Source organism: Salvelinus fontinalis, chromosome 8 (assembly GCF_029448725.1).
Source record: "Salvelinus fontinalis isolate EN_2023a chromosome 8, ASM2944872v1, whole genome shotgun sequence".
NCBI classification, from domain to species: Eukaryota; Metazoa; Chordata; class Actinopteri; order Salmoniformes; family Salmonidae; genus Salvelinus; species Salvelinus fontinalis.
The window spans coordinates 9,203,592-9,229,745 of NC_074672.1; the positions used below are offsets into that span (position 1 = coordinate 9,203,592).

General features: G+C 40.5%; 1 protein-coding gene across 2 annotated transcripts; it reads right to left on the bottom strand.

Moving 5' to 3' along the window:
* LOC129860486 (LHFPL tetraspan subfamily member 3 protein-like) lies at positions 1 to 26,019 on the bottom strand. 2 transcript variants are annotated; one of them, XM_055930899.1, is made up of 4 exons: positions 24,936 to 26,019; positions 7,404 to 7,643; positions 6,539 to 6,555; positions 1 to 6,302 (listed from the first exon to the last, which is right to left on the bottom strand). In XM_055930899.1, exons 1-4 carry the CDS (start codon positions 25,339 to 25,341, stop codon positions 6,243 to 6,245), a joined length of 723 nt encoding a protein of 240 aa, XP_055786874.1. In that variant the 5' UTR covers positions 25,342 to 26,019; the 3' UTR covers positions 1 to 6,242. The 2 variants fall into 2 exon arrangements, with proteins under 2 accessions (XP_055786874.1, XP_055786873.1); XM_055930898.1 differs by having other exon boundaries at positions 6,527 to 6,555.
* Between the last annotated feature and the right edge of the window lie 135 nt (positions 26,020 to 26,154).

The window sequence follows — 26,154 nt, forward strand, 5'->3', positions numbered from 1 at the left end:
TGTAAGTAAAGCATATTTATTTGACCTTCTCCAAATACATTATAACAGTAATGTCAGATGGTGAATTTGAACTTTATTCACACATTTTACTTGAACATTTCAGATACAGTGCCTTCCGTAATTATTGGGACAGTGACAATTTATTTTGTTATTTTGGCTCTGCACTCCAGCACTTTGGATTTGAATTAGACAATGCCTCTGAGGTTACATTGCAGACTGTCAGATTTGACATGAGGGTATTTTCATCCATGTCGAGTGAACCGTTTAGAAATTACAGGACATTTTAGGGGACCAAAAGTATTGGAACAAATTAAATTATGTGTATTCAAGTGGTCAAAAGTTTAGTATTTGGTCCCAAATTCCTAGCACGCAATGATTACACCAAGCTTGTGATTCTACAAACTTGTTGGATGCATTTGCTGTTTGTTTTAGTTGGGTTTCAGATTATTTTGTGCCCAATAGAAGTGAATGGTAAATAATGTATTGTGTCATTTTGGAGTCATTTTTATTGTAAATAAGAATATAATATGTTCTTAACACTTCTACATTCATGTGGATGCTACCATGATTACGGATAGTCCTGAATGAATTGTGAATAATGATGAGTCAGAAAGTTACAGACGCAAAAATATCATACCCCTAAGACATGCTAACCTCTCACCATTACAATAACATGGGAGGTTAGCATTTCTGGGGGGGGGGATTATGATATTTGTGCGTATGTAACGTTCTCACTCATCCTTATTCAGTATTCAAATACTGACATGTTCAAATATTCACGTTTTAAATACCCTCAAAGTAAAGTAGACAGTCTGCACTTTAACATGTATCATTAACTGTATCATTTCCAATCCAAAGTACTCGAGTAAAGAGCCAAAAGAAGAAAACAAAGTTCCACTGTCCCAACAATTACAGAGGGCACTGTACAGTGCATTCAGAAACTATTCAGATCCCTTACCCTTTTTCACATTTTGTTACGTCAGAGCCTTATTCTAAAATGGATGAAATAAAAAATATATCATTTATTTTTGAAATTCTTGCAAATATATACAAAATAAAAAAACAGAAATACCTTATTTACATAAGTATTCAGACCCTTTTCTATGAGAATCAAAATGTGAGCTTAGGTGTATCTTGTTTCCTTTGGTCATCCTTGAGATGTTTCTACAACTTGATTGGAGTCCACCTGTTGTAAATTCAATTGATTGGACATGATTTGGAAAGGCACACACCTGTCTATTTAAGGTCCCACAATTGGCAGTGCATGCAAGAGGAAAACCAAGCCATGATGTCAAAGGAATTGTCTGTAGAGCTCCGAGACACGATTGGGTCGAGGCACAGATCTGGGGAAGGGTGCTTGGTCTGGGAGGCGACCAAGAACTCGATGGTCACTCTCACTCTGACAGAGCTCCAGAGTTCCTCTGTGGAGGTAGGATAACTTTCCAGAAGTACAACCATCTCTGCAGCACTCCACCAATCAGGCCTTTATGGTAGAGTGGCCAGGTGGAAGCCACTCCTCAGTAAAAGGCACATGACAGCCCGCTTGGAGTTTGCCCAAAGGCATCTAAAGGACTTTCAGACCATGAGAAACAACATTTTCTGGTCTGATGAAACCAAGATTGAACTGTTTGGCTTGAATGCGAAGCGTCACGTCTGGAGGAAACCTGGCACCATCCCTACGGTGAAGCATGGTAGTGGCAGCATCATGCTGTGGGGATGTTTTTCAGTGCCAGGGACTAGGAGACTAGTCAGGATCAAGGGAAAGATGAACGGAGCAAAGTATAGAAATATCCTTGATGAAAACCTGCTCCAGAGCACTCCAGACTTCAGACTGGGAGAGAAGGTTCACCTTCCAACAGGACAACGACCCTAAGCACACAGCCAAGACAACACAGGAGTGGCTTCGGGACAACTCTCTGAATACCCTTGAGTGGCCCAGCCAAAGCCCAGACTTAAACCGGATCAATCATCTCTGGAGAGACCTGAAAAAAGCTGTGCAGTGACGCTCCCCTTTCAACCTGACAGAGCTTGAGAGGATCTGCAGAGAAGAATGGGAGAAACTCCTCAAATACAGTTATGCCAAGCTTGTAGCATCATACCCAAGAAGACTTTAGGCCTTAATCGCTGCTAAAGGTGCTTCAACAAAGTGTTGAGTAAAGGGTCTTAATACTTACAGTTGAAGTCAGAAGTTAACATACACTTAGGTTGGAGTCATTCAAACAAGTTTTTCAACCACTCCACAAATTTCTTGTTAACAAACTATAGTTTTGGCAGCGTAGCGGCATCGTAGCCTAGTGGTTAGAGTAACTAGTAACCGAAGGTTGCAAAATTGAATCCCCGAGCTGACAAGGTGCACATCTGTCGTTCTGCCCCTGAACAAGGCAGTTAACCCACTGTTCCTAGACCATCATTGAAAATAAGAATTTGTTCTTAACTGACTTGCCTAGTTAAATAAAGGTAAAATAGAAATAAAAATTTAAATATAGTTTTGGCAAGTCAGTTAGGACATCTACTTTGTGCATGACACAAGTAATTTTTCCAACAATTGTTTACAGACAGATTTTTTTTACTTATAATTCACTGTATCACAATTCCAGTAGGTCAGAAGTTTACATACACGAAAATTCCAGAAATTATGTCATGGCTTTAGAAGCTTCTGATAGGCTAATTGACATAATTTGAGTCAATTGGAGGTGTACCTGCGGATGTATTTCAAGGCCTACCTTCAAACTCAATGCCTCTTTGCTTGATATCATGGGAAAATCAAAAGAAATAAGCCAAGACTTTAGACTTTTACCTTCAAAATTTGCTTGACATCATGGGGAAATCAAAGGAAATCAGCCAAGACCTCAGAAAAAAATGTGTAGACCTCCACAAGTCTGGTTCTTCCTTGGGAGCAATTTCCAAATGCCTGAAGGTACCACGTTCATCTGTACAAACAATAGTATGCAAGTGTAAACACCATGGGACTACACAGCCATCATACCGCTCAGGAAGGAGACGCGATCTGTCTCCTAGAGATGAACGTACTTTGGTGCGAAAAGTGCAAATCAATCCCAGAACAACAGCAAAGGACCTTGTGAAGATGCTGGAGGAAACAGGCAGAAAAGTATCTATATCCACAGTAAAACTAGTCCTATGTCGACATAACCAGAAAGGCCGCTCAGCAAGGAAGAAGCCACTGCTCCAAAACCAACATAAAAAGCCAGACTACGGTTTGCAACTGCACATGGGGAGAAAGATCCTACTTTTTTTTTAAAAATAGAACTGTTTGGCCATAATGACCATCGCTATGTTTGGAGGAAAAAGGGGGACGCTTGCAAGTCGAAGAACACCATCCCAACCGTGAAGCACGGGGGTGGCAGCATCATGTTGTGGGGGTGCTTTGCTGCAGGAGGGACTGCTGCACTTCACAAAATAGATGGCATCATGAGGCAGGAAAATTATGTGGATATATTGAAGCAACATCTCAAGACATCAGTCAGGAAGTTAAAGCTTGGTCGCAAATGGGTCTTCCAAATGGACAATGACCACAAGCATACTTCCAAAGTTGTGGCAAAATGGCTTAAGGACAACAAAGTCAAGGTATTGGAGTGGCCATCACAATGCTCTGACCTCAATCCCATAGAACGTTTGTGGGCAGAACTTAAAAAGCGTGTGCGAGCAAGGAGGCCTACAAACCTGACTCAGTTACACCAGCTCTGTCAGGAGGAATGGGCCAAAATGCACCCAACTTATTGTGGGAAGCTTGTGGAAGGCTACCCGAAACGTTTTACCCAAGTTAAACAGTTTCAAGGCAATGTTACCAAATACTAATTGAGTGTATGTAAACTTCTGACCCACTGGGAATGTGATGAAAGAAATAAAAGCTGAAATAAATCATTATCTTTCTACTATTATTTTGACATTTCAAATTCTTATAATTAAGTGGTGATCCTAACTGACCTAAGACAGGGAATTTGTACTAGGATTAAATGTCAGGAATTGTAAAAAACTGAGTTTAAATGTATTTGGCTAAGGTGTATGTAGACTTCCGACTTCAACTGTATGTAAATGTCATATTTCAGCTTTAAATCTTTTATACATTTGCAAAAATGTCTAAAATCATGTTTTTGCTTTGTCATTATAGGGTGTGTAGATTGAGGGAAAAAACAATGAAATCAATTTTAGAATAAGGCTGTAACGTAACAAAACGTGTAAAAAGTCAAGGGGTCTGAATACTTTCCGAATGCAGGCTACAGGATTTTGACACATTTATATAATTGGACAGTCATTAGACAATGAGCAACTCTTATTTGATGCTGTTGTAGTTGTTTTGGTTGTTGGACCATCACTCTATCAAAAAGTGTTGCCTTACAAAGTGAGTGACTGAATGATCATCCTCACATTTTCTGTGAAAAACTCACAATACATTACTGCTTCATTCAATAGCACATACAACTAAAATGTGAGCAGAAATACTCAACAATCACATATACAGTATTATACTTCAATATACAAAAACAATCCTCCAGTTATCATTGATATATTTTTCAAATGATGGCAACATTTTGGCAACATTTTTGTGGGTAAGAAATTTTAAAAAGTATGAACTGATTGAGACTAATATCTAAAATATTTTAGATTATGTATATCTGTATTACTGTATCTATCCCCCGTGTCTCTTTTTGTGAGTGTCTGTAGAAGCCTACTCTTCTCCTTGACTCTGTTGGTTGCCTGTTATTTAAAGAGGCCTCCCACTGAGTTAAGTGATGGGACAAAGACAGGACAGAGCTACTTTGGAGCCAGAATAAAACATTTGAGTCACTGGTTATGTATCCCAACTGTATTATAGAGTTCCATATGCACCTAAAGGTACAGTAGTTTGCTCATTGGGTTAAGGTTTGTGTGCTCATTGGGTCACAAAAGCTATGCTTGAAATCTTGAAGTGTCTCATCAGACCCAAGGCTCTATTCTGGAGGAACAATAGTGTTTGAATCAGTGTACAGTAATTGCTGTCTTACATTACAGCTTCCTGAGGATCGGCTGCCACCTAAAAACATACATAGCTTCTCAATTTACAATAACTGTATACAGTGTAGCAAAACAATAAGTACAAATGTGTAGTCCTTCACTAGATACCATTTGAAAATATTCCTTTTAAAAGTTAGTAGAAACGCTGCCTCTACGTATATTTTTACCAGGATACTTTTCCCATTGTGGGGTGTTAAGGTTAATTACACACAGGCCCACTGAAAGCCCATCTGGGCTGGCAGCCTGGCACAGTGTGTGTTGGTCACTGCAATGTGCTGTAGAAGGCCTGTGGATGGTATGGTGGAGACCTGTGGCCCGAGTGTCTCAGTGTCGAGAGAATGCAGCATACAGGGCTTCCTTCTGAGAGATTAATGCCAAATATTACGTTTTCATGTCATCTATCTACCGGATCATTTCTTTAATCTACCCTGTTTCAGTTGAATAATTTCAAAAAATATTCTCAAATTTTCACTGTTTACAGTAAATACCTTCAAAAAGAAACACCAAAAGCTTAGTTTTGTAGGGTATATTAAATGTTTACAAAATATTTGTTTTGTTATACTTTATTCTACCCTTTACTCAAGTCGTTATGCAAAGGGTAGAAATACACTGAACAACATTTTCATTGTTGGATGATCTTGTTTTTTTGCCCAATGTACCAGTACCAATATACTGTATACATTACTTTGTATGTACAGTACATAGATTCCCAGAGATGTCGATTTCTGTAACGCTGCAATATATAGTTCCTTTTGGACACATAATATTTACAAATATTGTCATTTTTTTAAAGTATTGTTAATGCACTTTACAACATCATAGTGCCTTTGTAAAATATGCTTTCTCCCAGTTTCATAACACTGAATGCTGTACAGATGTAGGCTCTTCATTTGATCACCTTGTTGCAGGAGAACTTTCTTGCAATGCAGTAAATGTTGAACTTGTAGTGTATCTGAGGTTTAAAAAGACTTCTGAAGTTTGTTATTTCCACGTTGAAATTTCAGACTTGATTTTCCCTTCCAAAAAAATGGATCAGCCCCGACCAAAAAATGTCCATTTTTTATTATCTACATAATAATTCACATTTCCCTACTGTAGCAAACTGGCTCAAATTAAGATCCTACATCTATACATGTGGTCTGCACATATAGCCGGATGACTGGATGGCAGGGAGTAGAGGAGAGGTGGTCATCCTGGTCCTGGTCATCCTGGTCCTCCTAAAGATCCCATCAGTACAACCGCTGGACTCCAACATACCTTGGGTCGCTTCTTCTGTCCCGGACCTCAATCTAAGGGCAAGAAAAGAAGTATCACAGCAGTGCATCATGTAAGGATATTGAAATAATACAAATTATATAGCAATGTATTACAATACAGAACCAGACAGTGCTTTGAACTCATTCAGCCAAAACACATTTTATACAAGACGGGACTAATGGGACAAACACACTGATCCATTTAGACAATAACTGCACCATGCACGAAGCCATGACACTGTGTACTGTTCACTTACGAAGTCACTTACCCCGGACACAGCAAAATCTGCGAGAACAAAGGAAAATATTGTTGTAAACAGTGTCAAAAATATACATTCTGTTGAAGCCCTGTACAGTACATACAATATTACACACAGTATAATCTCTATCAGTGAGTTAGTGCAGGGTTAATCAGATGAGTGGTGAGAGAGACACTGCAGGTGATATATAGATACTGGCATATCCCACTGAAAGCTGGTGAGTAACCATGGAAACCACCATAGCGCGTATAGTATAAATAAATCACGATACTTTGGCATTTCCCTACCAAACAGTGTAATCCTCTGATCTGACAGTTAACAACTTCATGAGGGGTCTATTACTTTTCTGTCATAATGGCGACAGTGAGTTTTAGAACACTTCATATAAGATTCTGACATCAATCTCTTCAAAGGTTCCCTGAACGAACGTCTCTCCGCTCTGATAACTCAATATGATCAGACCAGTCTGATGCAATCCTGTGCAAACAGTGAGAACAGACTCTGGTGGACATTCCTACCCTCATTCATGCAGTTTCACGGTGAGTGCAATAGGCTAGACTGATCGACCTAATAACAATACCAGATGTATTATTTTATCATTCAGAAATCATGTCAACTATCAGAGCAGGTTATGCAATCTGTCTCATTTGTATACAGGACAATCTATCTGATTTTGGAAAGCAACGTACATGTTGATTGATTATAGATATGATGTGTTTTGATTATTGATTGTTTGCATCTGAAATGGCATCCTATTCCCGACTGAACTGCTTTTAACCAGAACCCAATGGGTCCTGGTTAAAAGAAGTACATTATATAGAGAAAATGGTGCCATTTCAGACGCATTCTTGTCTTGGTCTAATCCATCCCTCACCTTTATTGTTGTCAGCCTTGCGTTCCTCCAGGAACATGTTGTTCTGTCTGTTTCCCAGGACGAAGGCCAGGAAGGAGAGGATCAAGGCGTCCAGGATGCCCATAATAGCCAGGATGTAAGACCAGCGGACAGAGCAGTTACCCAGGGTATACTTCCCCGTCTCTTCCCCACACAGGTCCCGCACCACCTCTGCATCCCAGCCGTCTGGAAAGATTACACAGCCCAACACCAGGCATACAGCTGGGGGAGAGAGAAGAGAGAGAGGATGTTTAGGAGCCAGAGTCCATGGAAAACATGGATGCATGATTCAAAAGCTAAACTTGTATTACATTGTCATCAAAAGACCAGTAAAAATCATAGAGATGTATAAAGATCATTACATGTAAATAAGTGTTTTTCGCATGGACATTATCATTGAGGGTTTCCGTCATTTTAAAGTTGTCATCTGAGTGGGGATTCCTATGGGTTGGGAGTGATCAGCCAATGATCAGAGCATTGTCTTCTTCAAATTGGTTTGCCTACTTTGTAAATGGCTTTAAGCTATATAACCGCCATCTTGTGGCCACAATAAATGAATGACACAAGATTTGATTCCAGACTCCAGCATTGCGGATAGCTTTACACTTTTTTTAAACTACTTTAAAATGGAGATAGCCACACTGGCACTGTCCATAACTTCACAGATGCCAGGTTGAGATCTCTATGGTCCAAATACAGTATAGGCAATAAAAAAAATGCAAACCATAATTGCTGTAATTGCTATAATGTTTTAGAGGAGACATGAAGGAGACATTAGCATTGGCATGGAAAATCACATAGAAGTCATGAGTCACTCTTCTTTGAGTGAGAGAGTAAGTAAGATCCCTGTGCCTGGCTCTCAGGGTTGGAACAGGGTATTTTCTGCTGATGTTCCTGCTGCTGCTTATCTTTCAGCTCTGGGCCTCTGGGTCTCTCTGAGTCCCCAACTCTCACTTATTCTTCTGTCCCGGAGTCTCCGATTCCCCCTCGTCTGCCTCGCTGCTGCTGAGCTCACTGCAACCTCTCTGCTGATCCCATACTAATGTGCTTGTAAGATTGCCTCCCAGATGATATTCCCAATACTGCTGAGCAGCGCCAAACACACGGCTTCCCATTATTCCCAAGCAGCTCATCCATCAACGGTATTGAGCTCAGACAGTCCGGTGGATAACGATGGCATTATGCAACTGCAAACATAGACACACAGATGAAAAGACACAAGCCTGAAACTCTCTAATAATAACACCGTTTCATCGTGCAGCTAAATGTAGAAATGCTTGTACTAAATTTGGACTATACTAGACCCTTTTCTATTGGAAGGGTCTTTCTCCTCCTCAGTCGGCCCTGTAAAGCTTCCTCTGAGGTTTGGTGAGTAACACTCAGCAGTGTGCACTACATCCCTCCCCAGCCTTGCTGGTCTGCTGGCCTTCAGGCCTACTAACCCCCTTTTTATTTATATAGCCTCCAGGTTGAAAATCATTGCACCATAAATATCTTGTTCTGAGAAACAAAATCCAAGCGCTTTGAAGTTGCCATTTCTCTTCTTTTCCCTTCTGTTTCTCCCCTCTCATAAGATATTTCTGAACTTGTACAGAGAACTTCAAAGGCAGCAGCCAGGGAGAGGAGTGAGGAGGAGACAGAGCTACAGAGTAGAGCGGTAGAGCTGGCCCACTTTTAGTTCTCTCTCTCTCTCTCTCTCTCTCTCTCTCTCTCTCTCTCTCTCTCTCTCTCTCTCTCTCTCTCTCTCTCTCTCTCTCTCTCTCTCTCTCTCTCTCTCTCTCTCTCTCTCTCTCTCTCTCTCTCTCTCTCTCTCTCTCTCTCTCTCTCTCTCTCTCTCTCACACACACACACACACACATTCCTGTTCTCTCTTTCCGCTCACTTTATTTTCACCTCCTCGCACCTCATCGCTTACTCTCACAACTAAATAATAAACTCCAAAAGACCCCAATTCAAAGAAACATTGCAGAGCCTTTAGTGTCTGTATGCTACCATGGGTAGTAGACCTGGGCAGTTCAGTTGAGATAGGAGCATTTGAAGCAGTTCAGGCGGTGTAACGGAGAAGGTCACTAGGAGCTGTGGGCCTAGCAGCACCATGGGGTTTATTCTCACACCCATCAGACTGATGCTTTTTGACAACTGAGGGCAGTAATGTTGGTAAGCCAGATCTGGAACATTCAAAATATCCTGGAGCACCATGGTTCACGTGGCTGAAGAGGCCAATGTGAGAAGAAGAAAAAAGAAGACGTTTCTTGTAAAGAATGAGTAGATTATGGCTAACATGTTGTGGGCATGTGTTTAAAGTGTTAGTAAATAACATATGTGTTGCACTTTATACATTTAGGGTCATTATCATGATGAGAGCTCTGGGCACCATTTGACCATAATTACTCTGGAGTTGTATTCTTCTCTTAACCATGCAAACACAATGTTGTGTGGCCCCAGGGCTCCAATAAGTAAAAGGAAAGTGTCAAACAGTCTGTCAGGTGCTGTACTTGAATAATCTCAAACTTATTCCATTTGCTTTGATATGAGTGCAATACCCTTGTTAAAACAAAGTATATAGTTTATTTTTTATAATTAATTGGTATTAGATTTAAAAGGTGATTGAATTTCTCCTGAATTGTAATGTTGTTAATGCATTTCATTTGAAGAAATATTTCTATAATGTACAAGTGAATAGGTTGGTTTACTTTTAAGTTTAAATTTTGACCAATAAGGTAGCTTGTTAAACTGAGGCCATTGGAAGAGTTGACCTGGTTAACAGGAAGCCTGGGAGAAAGAGACAGTATCAATGCTGGTGTAGAAAATCTATGAAAGAAGACGATAAAAAATAGAAGAAACCCCATACCTACCGAGTTTTGAAGGGAAATACTGATTTGACTTTACAAGAGAGTTATTATTATTTTGTTAAGAAAAACTTAGTAGAGACCGAAGCTACCGTCTCATCGTGGAGGTATTTGACAGCCTCGAGGTTGGCCTAGCAACGTGCGAGACCTGGAGAGAATTGCTTGGGAAGATTAACAAGTTCATGTTTCCATGGGATATCTGTTGCTGCTAAGGTGTACTGACTGCATTGATAGCTGTGGATCTTGTGAGGACACCTGCACGGAACTGCTATACTTCGCTGACGAAATATCTACAAGTAGTGAGTAACTCTGTCTCTCTCTGTGTCTCTCTCTCTCACAGGTGACAATTCAAATACAGGTCAAAAGAATACATTATTCACTCTGCAGAATATTTTTAGTAGCGCACTGTTGACTTTGGAATTATTTATTTGTGCCTGATGATTAAAACATGTGCATTTCAGGGAAGTATGGGCAGAAATCCCAGGTCAAAGAGAAAGCATGGGATCTCCTGGGACAGATATTTATATTTATATAAATGTATCGACTTGCTACATCTCCTTTTGCAAGCTTATGGAAAACACTTGCACGTGCATGCACTTATCCACACACACATGCACACAAGCATACTCGCACATACACAAACACACACGCACATACAAACGCAACGCAATACATTTTTCAGAAACAGCAAAAAAGGGGCATACTAATAAACTAAATGGAATCCTCCTTATCAATTCGGCAACCCCCCCCCCCCCCCCACACACACACACACACATACATTGCATACATTACCGTAGAGGATCAAAGAGCACTTTTACAGTAACACAGGTAGAACAAAAAGACATGTTAACACAGGGAAAAACAAAACGCCCCTGGTACTGAATGAATGGGGGTTTAAAGTGAGGAAGACATCTCCCTGAAGGGGACCAGAAGAATAAGATCCTCATAATGAGCTGCCTCTCTTGTTATATAACATCTCATACGAGGCTGACGCACATCCAACACCACAGAGAGGGGGGAAGGGACACGTGGGCTATCAAACGCAGTGGCTCAGTGCCATGATTGTGGACTACAGGAAAAGGAGTACCCCATTCTCATCAACGGGGCTGTAGTGGAGCAGGTTGAGAGCTTCAAGTTCCTTGGTGTCCACATCACCAACAAACTAACATGGTCCAAGCACACCAAGACAGTTGTGAAGAGGGCACGTCAAAACTTATTCCCCCTCAGGAGACTGAAAAGATTTGGTATGGGTCCTCAGATCCTCAACAGGTTCTACAGCTGTACCATCGAGAGCATCCTGACAGGTTGCATCTCTGACTGTTATGGCAACTGCTCGGCCTCCGACTGCAAGGCACTGCAGAGGGTAGTGCGTGTGGCCCAGTACATCACTGGGGTCAAGGTTCCTGCCATCCAGGACCTCTATACCAGGCGGTGTCAGAGGAAGGCTCTAAAAATTGTCAAAGACTCCAGCCACCCTAGTCTCTGCTACCGCACGGCAAGCGGTACCGGAGTGCTAAGTCTAGGTCCAAGAGGATTCTAAACAGCTTCTACCTCCAAGCCATAAGACAAGCCTTGCGCAGGGACGGAAACAATAGAAGAGCCCTGATGTAACTTACAGTTCAATTTCATTCAAAAACGGTATTTTGGTCTTTTTTTCACAAGTCGAGTGTTGATTCAGTTTCAAAATGTTTTGCATGTCAGCAGTCAAGTTATCAAGATTATTGGACTTTTAAGAAGCAGGGTGTCACCAGACATGCATCAAAAATCCATCATATGATGCAGAACGCATCATCATAATGATGAGACTAGTGACATTTTGCTTCTTAAAAGTCCAATATCTTGATAACTTGACTGCTGACATGCAAAACATTTTGGGACCGTGTCAACAGTGGACTAATGAAAAATAAATACCAAAAGATTGTTTTTGAGTGAAATGTCTCTTTAAAAGGAATATAGTATGCTGCTGCAGGAGTAGCTAGTTGTAAACTGAGTAGAGCGGAGCAGAGCGCCAGACCGTGTAATGCTTAGTTCTGTTTAATATTTCAGGGCGACAGGGTCAGGACATGAGTGAGAGATGAGTTGATGGAGGTCCTATGGGAGATGGGGTGTAGAGTTAGAAACCACTGGCCTGTAGAAATCAGGCTTTCCTCTTTTAGGTTATGTGCTATTATTTTGGAGGGACACATAACAATTATCATATCTTGTATTTCTGGGAGACCAGCTATCGTATGCACTTGCATGGCCTTACAGTGGCAATGAAAAGTATGTGAACCCTTTGGAATTACCTGGATTTCTGCATAAATTGGTCATCAAATTTGATCTGATCTTCATCTAAGTCACAACAATAGACAAATATAGTGTGCTTAAACTAATAACACAAAAATTATTGTATTTTTCGTGTCTATATTGAATACATCATTTAAACATTCACAGTGTATGATGGAAAAAGTATGTGAACCCCTAGGCTAATGACTTCTCCAAAAGCTAATTGGAGTCAGGTGTGAGCTAACCTGGAGTCCAATCAATGAGACGAGATTGGAGATGTTGGTTAGAGTTGCCCTGCCCTATAAAAAACACTCACAAAATGTGAGTTTGCTATTCACAAGAAGCATTGCCTGATGTGAACCATGCCTTGAAAAAAAGAGATCTCAGAAGACATAAGATTAAGAATTCTTGACTTGCATAAAGCTGGAAAGTGTTACAAAAGTATCTCTAAAATCCTTGATGTTTATCAGTCCACGGTAAGATGAATTGTCTATAAATGGAGAAAGTTCAGCACTGTCGCTACTCTCCTTAGTAGTGGCCGTCCTGCAAAGATGACTGCACGAGCACAGTGCAGAATGCTCAATGAGGTTAAGAAGAATCCAAGAGTGTCAGCTAAAGACTTACAGAAATCTCTGGAACAAGCTAACGTCTCTGTTGACGAGTCTACGATATGCAAAACACGAAACAAGAATGGTGTTCATGGGAGGACACCACGCAAGAAGCCACACTGCTGCACGTCTGAAGTTTGCAAAAGTGCACCTGGATGTTCCACAGCGCTACTGGCAAAATATTCTGTGGACAGATTAAACTAGTTGAGTTGTTTGGAAGGAACACAAAACACTATGTGTGGAGAAAAAAAAGCACAGCACACCAACATCAAAACCTCATCCCAACTGTAAAGTATGGTGGAGGGAGCATCATGGGTTGGGGCTTCTTTGCTGCGTCAGAGCCTGGACAGCCTGCTATCATCAACTGAAAAATAAATGTCCAAGTTTATCAAGACATTTTGCAGGAGAATGTCTTAATAAACACCTTCTGGAGTGGCCCAGTCAGAGTCCTGACCTCAACCCGATTGAGATGCTGTGGCATGACCTCGAAAGCAGTTCACACCAGACATCCCAAGAATATTGCTGAACTGAAACTGTTTTGTAAATAGAAATGGTCCAAAATTCCTCCTGAACGTTGTGCAGGTCTGATCCGCAACTACAGAAAACGTTCGGTTGAGGTTATTGCTGCCAAAGGAGGGTCAACCAGTTATTAAACCCAAGGATTCACATACTTTCCCCACAATGCACAGGGAATGTTTACATGGTGTGTTCAATAAAGACATGAAAACGTATAATTGCTTGTGCGTTATTAGTTTAAGCAGACTGTGGTTGTCTATTGTTGTGACCTAGATGAAGATCAGATCACATTTTATGACCAATTTATGCAGAAATCCAGGTATTTCCAAAGAGTTCACATACTTTTTCTTGCCACTGTCTGTCTTTTTCCATTTTGGTCTGTAGGCTATCCATTCCTCTCTCGATGTGTTTGGGATGGAGTGTGTGATTGATTTCTCCTCCTTCTGTCTAACACAGTTGCAGGGCACCAGCGAAATGACAGAGGGTCTAAACTTATCGATTCCACCTGGGCTTTTCCGGTACTCATTGTGTCTTGGGGGTGTTATTCTATGTGGGTGTGTTATGTTTGCTATTTCGTATACTGGCAGTAATGTCATTTGTCCCTCTTCAGTCACCGTCCAGAACAGGCCACCGCAAAGATGGTGGATAAATTAAGATGTCCCACTCAGGCTGTTTACCATTGGGGGAAAAAATAGCCAGTTCCGGTCTGCTTAACAGGGTTGCTCTCCCAGAAGCACCAATGCATTAGCAGCTGGGTCTTGGCTTCTTAGTTCATTGACTCTATATGAACCAGAAAAATTGAGGGAGAGATGTCTCGCTTCTTCTTCCGTTTCTGGCTCCGTACTGAATGGCTTAGCAACCGCGTGACCCAGCATGACAAACTGGAACGTGGTTAGTCAGGGGATCCTGCTTCGAGCGTACTGCATTTCCTGCTTTCTAGATGTAGCTACTGTATCTTTGATGAAGGTTGTGTTTGTGATAACGTTAGCACACGAATGTGAGGATATTTCAGTTGGAGAAAAAAAAACAAGCCGTATATGAAAAATGAATCACGTTCTTTCAACATAACATTTGTGACAAAGTCTTGCATATATTGTTGTCTAGAAAAGTCTGAGGCGCTTCATGCTAAGGGTTAGTTCGGCTGTCGGTAAATAAATTACGTTTGAGGTTGATTCTGGTGAGCGATTGGATAGTGTGCACTGCAGCACACCGGGCAGCTGTGATGCGGATGATTTGATTACTGCCAGCCGTGATTAGAATGTGCCAGGCAGTGGTCCCGTGTGGGCAGGATTGAAATCAAAACCCAACCGTCATTAAGTTGTGACATCCTCAGGTCCCCAAATCTCACAAAACTCTGTTTTGGAATATATTGACTTTATGAAATGATCCTACATACACATGTTAGTACATTTTGGCACAGAAATAAACTTTTGGGACGAATATTGATGCAACATAGGCCGTATTCAACCAGAGAAGTTGTTTTTGCGTTCAGTTGCACTTTAAAGGAGCATTCGCCGGAGACAGAGTGGAGCAAGACAGGCAGTTCAGAGATCCTGTCATATAAACTCACTAAGAAAAACAAAGAAAAGATGTGTATTCGTTTTCTGTCTCTCGTCATCCAACTTTTCTGTCCACGATGTAACTGCAGTAGGGATAATGAGACAACAGTACAGTTTATGGTTTTGTATAGTACAACATATAACATTGAGCTCTCCTGACTGAAGAGGAGAACCATGATGGTACTCCCCATGAGGAAGGTCATGGGCACTGAGAGGAGCAGCTGGTCCTCTTTGTCCTCTTCCCAGGGCCGGCCCGCTGTTGGCACCACGCTCTGCCAAAGCACTATGCCACGGCCCAGGATACAGCAGCTGATTAAACTATCATCTCTTCAGTGGTGAGAGCATTAGCTCCATAGCCAACACCATCAGGCCACTAACCTGTACACAGGGTAGCAGATGCAGCCTCATCGCAAGGCTATACCCTGTACCGAGTTGGAGCTGATCCAGCAGCCACTGGGAATGGGAAAGGGCCTCAATTGCAAATAAATACAGTGCTTTCAGATTCAACCTCAAAGACTAGGGAGGTTTTCCAATGCCTCGCACAGAAGAGCACCTATTGGTAGATGGGTTAAAAAAGTAGATATTCAATATCCCAGTCACTACAAAGATACAGGCATCGTTCCTAACTTAGTTGCCGGAGAGGAAGAAAACCGCTCAGGGATTTCCCCATGAGGCCAATGGTGACTTTAGCAACAAGATACTAAAATAATACTGCAAAAAAATGTGGCATAGCAATTTACTCTTTGTCCTGAATACAAAGTGTTATGTTTGGGTCAAATCCAATACAACACAATACTGCGTACCACTCCATATTTTCAAACATAGTTGTGGCTGCATCATGTTATGGGTATTCTTGTAATCGTTAAGGACTGGGGAGTTTTTCAGGATAAAAAAGAAGCGGAATGGAGCTAAGCACAGACAAAATCCTAGAGGAAAACCTGGTTCAGTCTGCTTTCCACCAAACACTGGGAGATAAATTCCCCTTTCAGTGGGACAATAAACTAAAACACAAGGCCACATCAACACTGAAGTTGTTGACCAAGAAGACAGTGAATGTTCCTGAGTGGCCGACTTACTGTTTTGACTTGGCAAGACCTGAAAATGGTTGTCTAGCAATGATCAACAACCAATTTTACAGGGCTTGAAGAACTTTGAAAAGAATAATGTGCAAATGTTGCACAGTCTAGGTGTGAAAAGCTTTAGAGGCTTACCCAGAAAGACTCACATCTGTAATTACTGCAAAAGATGATTCTAACATGTATTGAATAAGGGTTGAATACTTATCTAATCAAGATATGTTTTATTTTTATATATATATATATAAATATATATATATTTTTTTACAAATGTTAACATTTTTCTTCCATTTTGACATTAGAGTTTTTTGTGTAGATCGTTGACAAAGAAATTACAATTAAATCCATTTTAATCCCGCTTTATGTGTGTACTTCTGGATGAATACCAGCATTGAAAGCTGCATGCATGTTTTTTCTAATTTCATAAAAGTGCATAGTGAGTGTCCTGTCATCCTAAGAGTATGGAAATAGTATTTCATGGATTCTCTGTTCCTCCATCTTGCTGATGGTTGAACATTCTTCCAACCAAACAAAGTGACTCTGCAGATCAGAAAGGAGAGTGGACAGATGAAGAAAACAACAATACAAACAGAAAGAACTGCTGATATTTTTCTGCTCAGTCTGCTGACTGTTGAGGTATGCACAAACGTGTGGGAGTAAGAATATCTCATGAGTCGTTCCACCTCAAAAAGCACGAGGAAGAGGTTTTCGACACCCACCATCTCAGATTGTTCTGAAAACGTTTCTGTAGTTAGACACAGATAAGATTAGTATCCCTGAATCATTATTTTGTTGAAAGTTTATTTGAACTTTGAGAAATTAAGCTTATTGATTGCACCCAAATTGGCCATTTCAATTCATAGGATTCATATCATATTCAATAAATATAGTACCCAACATCCGATTTGGGCCAAACATTTTCTTAACAATGACTAATACGATGTCATGTATTCTCTGGGAATTTTGTGATGCTTTTTTCCCCTCTGTTCAGAGAAATTAGCCATTCAAGTATGAATGCATTTCCCTCCATAAATCACTGTGAAAGTACCAGGTTTTGCACACTATATGCTGCTCTTCCGGCTGTTACTGCCACACAATTTTATACATTTTTCTGGTCTCTTGTATTTATTAAATTGATCACAATATTATTTTTCAACTTTGGGTAGAAAACCAATAGCTTTTGCTCATGATGAAAATACATTGGTCATCCGCACAAGTCAAGCCAGTCCTCCATGAAAGCAATTCAGTTTGTCATTCTCTCAGCAACCTAATGCTTTAACCCAACTCTTCTCGAATAGTCCAACAAATGACAGCTCTCTGAGAGGGCTATCCCTATGATGCAATTATCATATTAAGACTTTTCCTACAAGACCAAAAATGTGATGGAGAAATGGGCTAGTGACTAAAATGTTGTGAAAACCCAAATAAAACAATTATAAACCATTACATAGTACGTGTTCATTCTCTTTATTTATTTAACAAACACCGACAACAACAAAACTAAGTACGAACGTGACGTTCTACAGGGCAAAATACCAACCAATGCAAAAATAAGAACCCACAAATGAAAGAGGGAAAAAGGACTACCTAAGTATGATTCCCAATCAGAGACAACGATAGACAGCTGCCTCTGATTGGGAACCACACTCGGCCAAAAACAAAGAAATAGAAAACATAGAAATAAAGAAACTAGAATGCCCCCCCAAGTCACACCCTAGTCACAGAATAAAAGCCTCTCTATGGCCAGGGCGTGACAAGCAGTCTTATGTTTTTCCCTAAAATGATTAGAAAACATCTCCTTTACGTTGTTTGATGAGTGAAATGTACCATACAAATTAATAAAAAATGAAAAGCTGAAATGTATTGAGTCAATAAGTATTCAACCCCTTTGTTATGGTAAGCCAAAATAACTTCAGGAGTAAAAATGTACTTAATAAGTCATATAATAAGTTGTCTGGATTCACTCTGTGTGCAATAATAGTGTTGAACCTTTTCCTCCAGTGGGCTAAATCAGGCTCACACAGAGCTCATGGGACTATGAAGTTGTTGTGAATTGTGACAATGGCTTGAATTGGCTTGTGTTTTAAAATGGAGGCAGATGCCCGAAGGTGGGACAAGATGTGTTTTAACGATGGTGTGCTCTACACCTTTTTAGCACGTTCACATTAGAAGTATTACACGTTCATGTAAAAAAGATGACTGCTATGGTGTGTGGTCATCCACACCCCCTCCCAAAATGGCTGCTGTGCCACGCAGTTGACACCCAAAATAAATACAAGGCTTTAAAAAAACATTTTGTGTGTTTCCTGAAGATTTCTTGCATAGTCTTACTATTATTTTTGAAAAGAGTGTTTCTTGGTAGTCTTAGTCACATCTACTTTGAAACAAAAGTATACACCTCACACACATGATTATGTGCTTAAAAATATAAGACACCTGTTGTCACGCCCTGACCTTAGTTATCTTTGTTATCTTTATTATTTTGTTTAGGTCATGGTGTGACAAGGGTGGTATGTGTGTTTTTGTCTGGTCTAGGGTTTTTGTATGTCTAGGTTGTGTGTGTAGTCTATGCTGTGTGTGTAGTCTAGGCATACGTAGGTCTATGGTGGCCTGGATTGGTTCCCAATCAGAGGCAGCTGTTTTTCGTTGTCTCTGATTGGGGATCCTATTTAGGTTGCCATTTTCCAGTTTGGTTTGTGGGTGATTGTCTATGTGATGTTGCATGTCTGCACTCGTTATATTTAGCGGCACGTTCGTTTTGTTATTTTTGTATTAGTTTGTTTATTGTTCTTCATTTTCAGTAAAGAAGATGTATCCACATCACGCTGCGCTTTGGTCTCCTTCGTATGACGAACGTGACACCTGTACCATGTCAGATATAGAGTTGAAATGTATTAAATGTTGAGTTGAGACTGAAATATTACAAAATCTTTTCATATAGAAACACCAGATTTTCGGTGGGTTTATTTAAATCATTTGTATTAATTATGAAATTATTAAAAACATTAATAACATTCCACCCATGAGGCCACTAGAGGGCTATTTGGTCATTTGACTGCAGGATATGACTACCTGTACCGTACACAATTATCTGTAAGGTCCCTCAGACGAGCACTGAATTTCAAACACAGATTCAACCATAAAGACCAGGGAGGTTTTCCAATGCCTCGTAAAGAAGGGCACCTATTGGTAGATGGGTGAAAAAAGCAGACATTGAATATCCCTTTGAGCATGGTGAAGTTATTATTAACACTTTGAATGGTGTTCAATACACCGGGATAGGAATGAAACCGCTCAGGGATTTCACCATGAAGCCAATGGTGACTTAAAAACAGTTACAGAGTTGAATGGCTGTGATAAGAGAGAACTGAGGATGGATCAACAACATTGTAGTTACTCCACAATACTAACCTAATTGACAGAGGGCAAAGAAGGAAGCCTGTACAGAATACAAATATTTCAAAACATGCATCCTGTTGCAACAAGGCACTAAAGTAATACATGTGGCAAAGCACTTAACTTTTTGTCCAGAATACAAAGTGTTACTGTATGTTTGTGGCAAATCCAATACCACACATTACTGAGCACCACTCTCCATATTTTCAAGTATAGTGGTGGCAGCTATGGGTATGCTTGTAATCTTTAAGGACTCTGGAGTTTTTCAGGATAAAAAAATGACAGAATGGAGCTAAGCACAGGCAAAATCCTTCAGGAAAACCTGGTTTAGTCTGCTTTCCACCAAAGACTGGGAGATGTGTTTACCTTTAAGCAGGGCAATATCCTAAAACACAATCTCCACTGGAGTTGTTTACCAAGAAGACAGTGAATGTTCCTGAGTGGCATAGTTACAGTTTTTACTTAAATCAACTTGAAAATCTATGGCAAGACCTGAAAATGGTTGTCTAGCAATGATCAACAAACAATTTGACAGAGCTTGAAGAATTTTGAAAAGAATAGTGGGCAAATGTTGTACAATCCAGGTGTGGAAAGCTCTTTGAGACTTACCCAGAATGGGTAAGTCTCAAAGACTTACCCACAGCTGTAAAAAGGACTTACCCACAGCTGTAATCGCTGCCAAAGTATTGACTCAGGGGTGTAAATAGTTACGTAAATGAGATATTTCCGTATTTCATTTTCAATACATTTGCAAAAATGTCTAAAAACACGTTTTCACTTAGTCATTATGAGCTATTGTGTGAGAGAATAAAAATAAAAAATAAATCAATTCAGACTAACACAACAAAATGTGGAATAAGTTAAATAAATATAGTGAACAACAATGTAATCGCAACATGAAAAACATTGGTCCCATGTTTCATGAGCTGAAATTAAAGATCCCAGGAATTTTCAATTCACAATTTGTGCCCAAATTTGTTTGTATCCCTGTTAATGAGCATTTCTCCTTTGCCAAGATAATCCGTCTACCTGACAGGTGTGGCATATCAAGAAGCTGATTAAACAGAATGATCAGAACACAGCTGCACCTTGTAATTGGGACAATAAAAGGCCACTCTAAAATGTTCAGTTTTGTCACACAACACAATGCCACAGATGTCTGAAGTCCACCAGAACTATTGCCAGAGAATTGAATGTTAATTTCTCTACCATAAGCCGACTGCAAAGTCGTTTTAGAGAATTTGGCAGTACGTCCAACTGGCCTCACAACTGCAGACAATGTGTAACCACTCCAGCCCAGGACCTCTACATCTAGCTTCTTCACCTGAGGGATCGTCTGAGACCAGCCAACAGGACTGCTGACGAAACTGAGGAGTATGTCTGTCTGTAATTAAGCCCTTTTTTGGGGAAAAACTCATTCTGATTGGCTGGGCCTGGCTTCCAACTGGATGGCCCCCCCAGGCCCACCCATGGCTGCGCCCCTGCCTAGTCATGTGAAATCCATAAATTAGGGCCTAATATATTTATTTCAATTGACTGATTTTCTTAAACGAGCTGTAACTCAGTAAAATATTTGAAATTGTTGCATGTTGCGTTTACGTTTTTGTTCAGTATACTTTCTGAAGGCATTGTATTTGGGATTTTTACCATTGAAGACCATAACATTTAAACCATTAGAACTCCTGTAGCCTATTGGTTTGCTTGTTCACAATGAATGGTCTAACTAATACAAACCTTTATTGAAGGGAATAAACAACACACACTTGGGCCATTTCCCAGATACAGCTTAAGCCTTAGGCAGTCAACCCAACACCAGCAGATCTCTGTTGGTGTGTGGGCACACTCTTAGAAAAAAAGGTGCTATCTAGAACCTAAAAGGGTTCTTCGGCTATCCCCATAAGATAACTCTTTGAAGAACCATTTTGGGTTTCATGTCGGGTTCTACACGAAACCCAAAAAGGTTCTACCTGAAACCAAAAAGGGTTCTACCTGGAGAAAAAAAAGGGTTATCCTACAGGGACAGCCAAAGAACCCTTTTGGAACTATTTTTTCTAAGAGTGCAGCTAGTTACACAGATTGACTTCATTGAGCAGATTAGATTCAAGAGAAGGAAAGTTTGTATGTGTTTGAATTGCTTTCATGGAGGACTGGCTTGAATTGAACGGATGATCACACCATTTATTTCCATCTTGAGCAAAAGCTATGGGTTTTCTACCCAAAGTTGCAAAGGGTTCCATTTAATACATGGATAAAAGGGTGTGGCAGTAATAGCAGAACAGCAGCATCTAGTGGGCAAAACCTGGTACTAATTTACTAAGAATACATTACATAGTATGAATAAACAATACTCCAAGCCACAGCTTCATATAACTTGTCAAACATAGAGAACTGACACTGTTTACTGGCCGTTGGGGTGGGCTTGGTGTAGAGTTGGGGCGTCCGCAGGTGGCTTTCGACCATTTATTTGGATCCCTGAGATCTTAGTCATTGTTAAGATGTGGTTTGGTCCAAATCGGATGTTGAGTATTATATTTAATTAATATTAAAGAGTGCCTTCAGAAAGTATTCACACCCCTTGACTTTTTCCACATTTTGTTCTATTACAAAGTGGGATTAAAAGTGATTTTCAATTGTAATTTTTTGTCAATGATTTACAGAAAATACTCTGTAATGTCAATACATGTTAGAATCACCTTTCGCAGCTATAACAGCTGTGAGTTGTTCTGATTAAGTCTGGATGAGCTTTGCACTCCTGGATTGTACCATATTTGTCCATTATTCTTTAAAATATTCTTCAAACTTGGTTGTTGATCATTGCTTGACAGCCATTTTTAACTCTTGCCATATATTTACCGATTTAAGTCAAAACTGTACCTAGGCCACTCAGGACCATTCAATGTCGTCTTGGTAAGCAACTCCAGTGTATATTTGGCCTTTGTCACACCCTGATCTGTTTCACCTGTCTTGTGCTTGTCTCCACCCCCCACCAGGTATCTTCTATTTGTCCCCATTATTCCCTGTGTATTTATACCGGTGTTTTCTGTTTGTCTCGTCAACCATCATGTTTTTCTGTACTCCTGTTTTTCTGGTCCCTGTTTTCCAGTCCTCCTGGTTCTGGCCATTGCTGCCTGCCCTGACCCTGAGCCTGCCTGCCATACCATTCTGCCTTCCCTGACCTCGAGCCTGTCTGCCGTCCTTTACCCATCTGACTCTGACCCGGTTTACGAACTTCTGCCTGTCCTCAACCTGCCTCTTGCCCGCCCCTTGCCTATTAATAAATATCAGAGACTCGGACCATCTGCCTCCTGTGTCTGCATATTGGTCTCATCCTGTGACGTTATAGCCTTGTATTATAGGTAATTGTCCTGCTGAAAGGTGAATTTGTCTCCCAGTGTATGTTGGAAAGCAGACTGAACCAAGTTTTTCTCTAGGATTTTGCTATGCTTAGCTTTATTCCATTTATTTTTATCAAAAATAACTTCTGAGTCCTTGCCAATGACAAGCATACCCATAACATGATGCAGACACTACAATGATTGAAACTATGAAGAGGTACTCAGTGATGTGTTGTGTTGGATTTGCCAAAAACATGACGCTTTGTATTCAGGAAAATGTAATTTATTTGCCAAATGTTTTGCAGTATTACTTTAGTACCTTATTGCAAACAGGATCCATGTTTTGGAATATTTGTATTCTTTACAGGCTTCCTCCTTTTCAATCTGTAATTTATATTAGTTGATCCTTCCTCAGTTATGTCCTACCACAGCCATTAAACTCAGTAACTGTTTTAAAATCACCATTGGCCTCATGGTGAAATCCCTGAGCGGTTTCCTTCCTCTCCAGCAACTGAGTTAGGAAGGGTGCCTGTATCTTTTGTAGTGACTGGGTGTATTGATACACCATCCAAAGTGTAATTAATAACTGCACCATGCTCAAAGGGATATTCAATGTCTGCTTTTTGTTTCGTTACCGCCCTACCAATAGGTGCTCTTTGCGAACCATTGGAAAAGCTCCCTGGTCTTTGTGGTTGAATCTGTGCTTGAAATTCACTGATCGACTGAGGAACCTTACAAATAATTTTATGTGTGGGGCACAGAGATGGGGTAGTAATTGAAAATCATGTTTAACACTATTGTTATTGAATCCATGCAACTTATTATGTGACTTGTTAAGCACATTTATACTCCTGAACTTATTTAGGTTTGCCATAATAAAAGGGTTGAGTACTTATTGACTTGAGACATTTCAGCTTTATATTTTGAATTAATTTGGAAACATTTCTAAAAACAGAATGACATTTTGACATGATGGGGTATTGTGTGTAGATCAGTGACACAAAATCTAAATGTAATCCATTTTCAATTCAGACTGTAACACAACAAATGCAGAAAAGTCAAGGGGTGTGAAAACTTTCTGAAGGCACTGTATGAATCATATAAATTGAACTGTCCAAATTTGTCAGAGTTAAAATTGTCTTTCAACAAAATAACATTGCAGGAATGCTTACCTTATATTTTTCTAACTACATAAACCATTTAAAACAATCTGAGATGGTGGGTGTCTTGCTGAAATGTAATGGAACGACCCACATTGATGAATTTATAATCCACTCTGGGAGGTCCTTGAGGTATAGATCTGAGTGGGAGTGAGTGAATTAAGTTCCATAAATTACCTGTTTTCTTTTCCCCCTTACCGGTTTCTTCTATTTATCAAGAGGGCAACTCTCTATGTGGTCAGGTCATGGTTGAAGGAATGCATCCACCCAACAGACGGAGGCCTTTTGTAGTGGGTTGGCTGTTTTTGAGACTGATTTGTTGAGCAAATGAATGCTTCATCTGCAATCGCTAGAGCTCAATGTGGGTCAGTGTGGCAGCCTATAGTATATCTGTCTTCCTCCCACAGTTCCATGACTCTGAGTGACAATGGAAAATGACATGAAGTCATCCAACTTCCACTTCCAGTAAGCCCGGAGAGTTTGGAACATGTGTAGAAATGTGGAGTCAAAATGATTTTGCAGCGAGGTGAATCTAATCTGCCTGTAGATATAACCCATCATCCTTAGCAATAGCAACAGCACAAGCAGCATGTTGCAATTGTTTTGACAAGGTTGTTTGCATGTAACTTGTAACCAGTAGATCCATGTGTTTGCAGTCGCCTGTGACATACCAGTGAAAAATCCTATCCACCAATATATTAATGTGCTGAAACAATATTGTGTAACTGAGTTTCCATTGGTTTTACGTACCACATAGGAGCTGCATCCAGGCACAAGTCTTGTAGACGGTAGCGGTGTTGCAGAAGAAGAAGAGCGCCATGCAGGCGATGCAGCCCAGAATCAGCACCATGGACAGAAACACGAAGACCGACGCCGATTTGAAAGCGCCGGAGGGGATGGAGCTGAACTCGGCGAAGCTTCCGGTGCAGGTGAGCTCTCGGTTGGGCGGTCCTCTTCCAACGCACTGGTGAAACAAGCCGAAGTAACCCACCTGCGGCGTGCTCACACTGTCCCCGATCCAGTAGGGCTGAATGAAGACCACCACGTTGATGATGGCAAAGCATATGGTGAATATCGCCCAGAGTACCCCGATGGCGCGGGAGTTCCGCATGTAATTATCATGGTAAATCTTGGCGGCTTCTTGTGAAGGCAACATGTTTTCCACTCTACTGTAGCTTTCTTTTCTTTATTTTAATGACTCACTCAGTCTTTGCGCGTCTCCGTTTGTGAAAGCTGTGATTGTAAATTTGGTAGCAGTGTAGCTATTCAGAATAAATCCATTATTAAAATACGTTGATTAATTATTATTATTGACTAGCCTTTATTTATTTTTGGCTACCATATCATTGTAGATTCATCCTGCGAACCTACAAGCCTACACATATATACATGTATGTATAATACTGGTAATTAATAATGTATCGTTCCTTAGAAAAGAGAAGTGGAGTCCGAAATAGGATGTTTCACGGTAAAACGGTTTTGCAATATCCTCAACCAATGCTATCTTAAAAAGATGTCCTTTAGTATCCTCATCCAAGCCCACCAGAAATCATACGCTGTTGCCTAGTGTCAGTGGTGGATCCCCCGTTTACGTGTCGCATCTGAGGCACCCGTGGAGGGCTTCTTTGAGCTGGAGATATTGGTGCACAGTCCCTAATTATAGAATTTACATCCAATTTTGAGAAAATGAAAACGTCAACTATGACCAGTCCGAGCTCGCGAAAACGACCTCCTCCGCCGCCACTCCATTATTGGGATTTTCCCTATTTGTCTCGCGCCCTCTTCCTGCCTCTCCCCTCGTGGTCCTGTCTCTCCGTGGATCTCTCGCGCGCTCTCAGAAGACGCTGAGCACTGTTGATTGCGGCGCGTTCACGTACCGCACAATAACCAACAGAGATTTGCATGAAAAATGGTATTCTCCCATCTTTATTCTTTTACTACAATTATAACGATTGTTTGTGTGCAGATT

Coding starts and splice junctions, on each gene's coding strand:
- LOC129860486 (XM_055930898.1), bottom strand. CDS start 25,341: ATGTTGCCTTCACAAGAAGCCGCCAAGATTTACCATGATAATTACATG. Junction 7,644..24,935: donor CTGGATGCAGCTCCTATGTG/GTACGTAAAACC, acceptor TCTCTCCCCCAG/CTGTATGCCTGGTGTTGGGC. Junction 6,303..6,526: donor TGTCCGGGGTAAGTGACTTC/GTAAGTGAACAG, acceptor TCTTGCCCTTAG/ATTGAGGTCCGGGACAGAAG.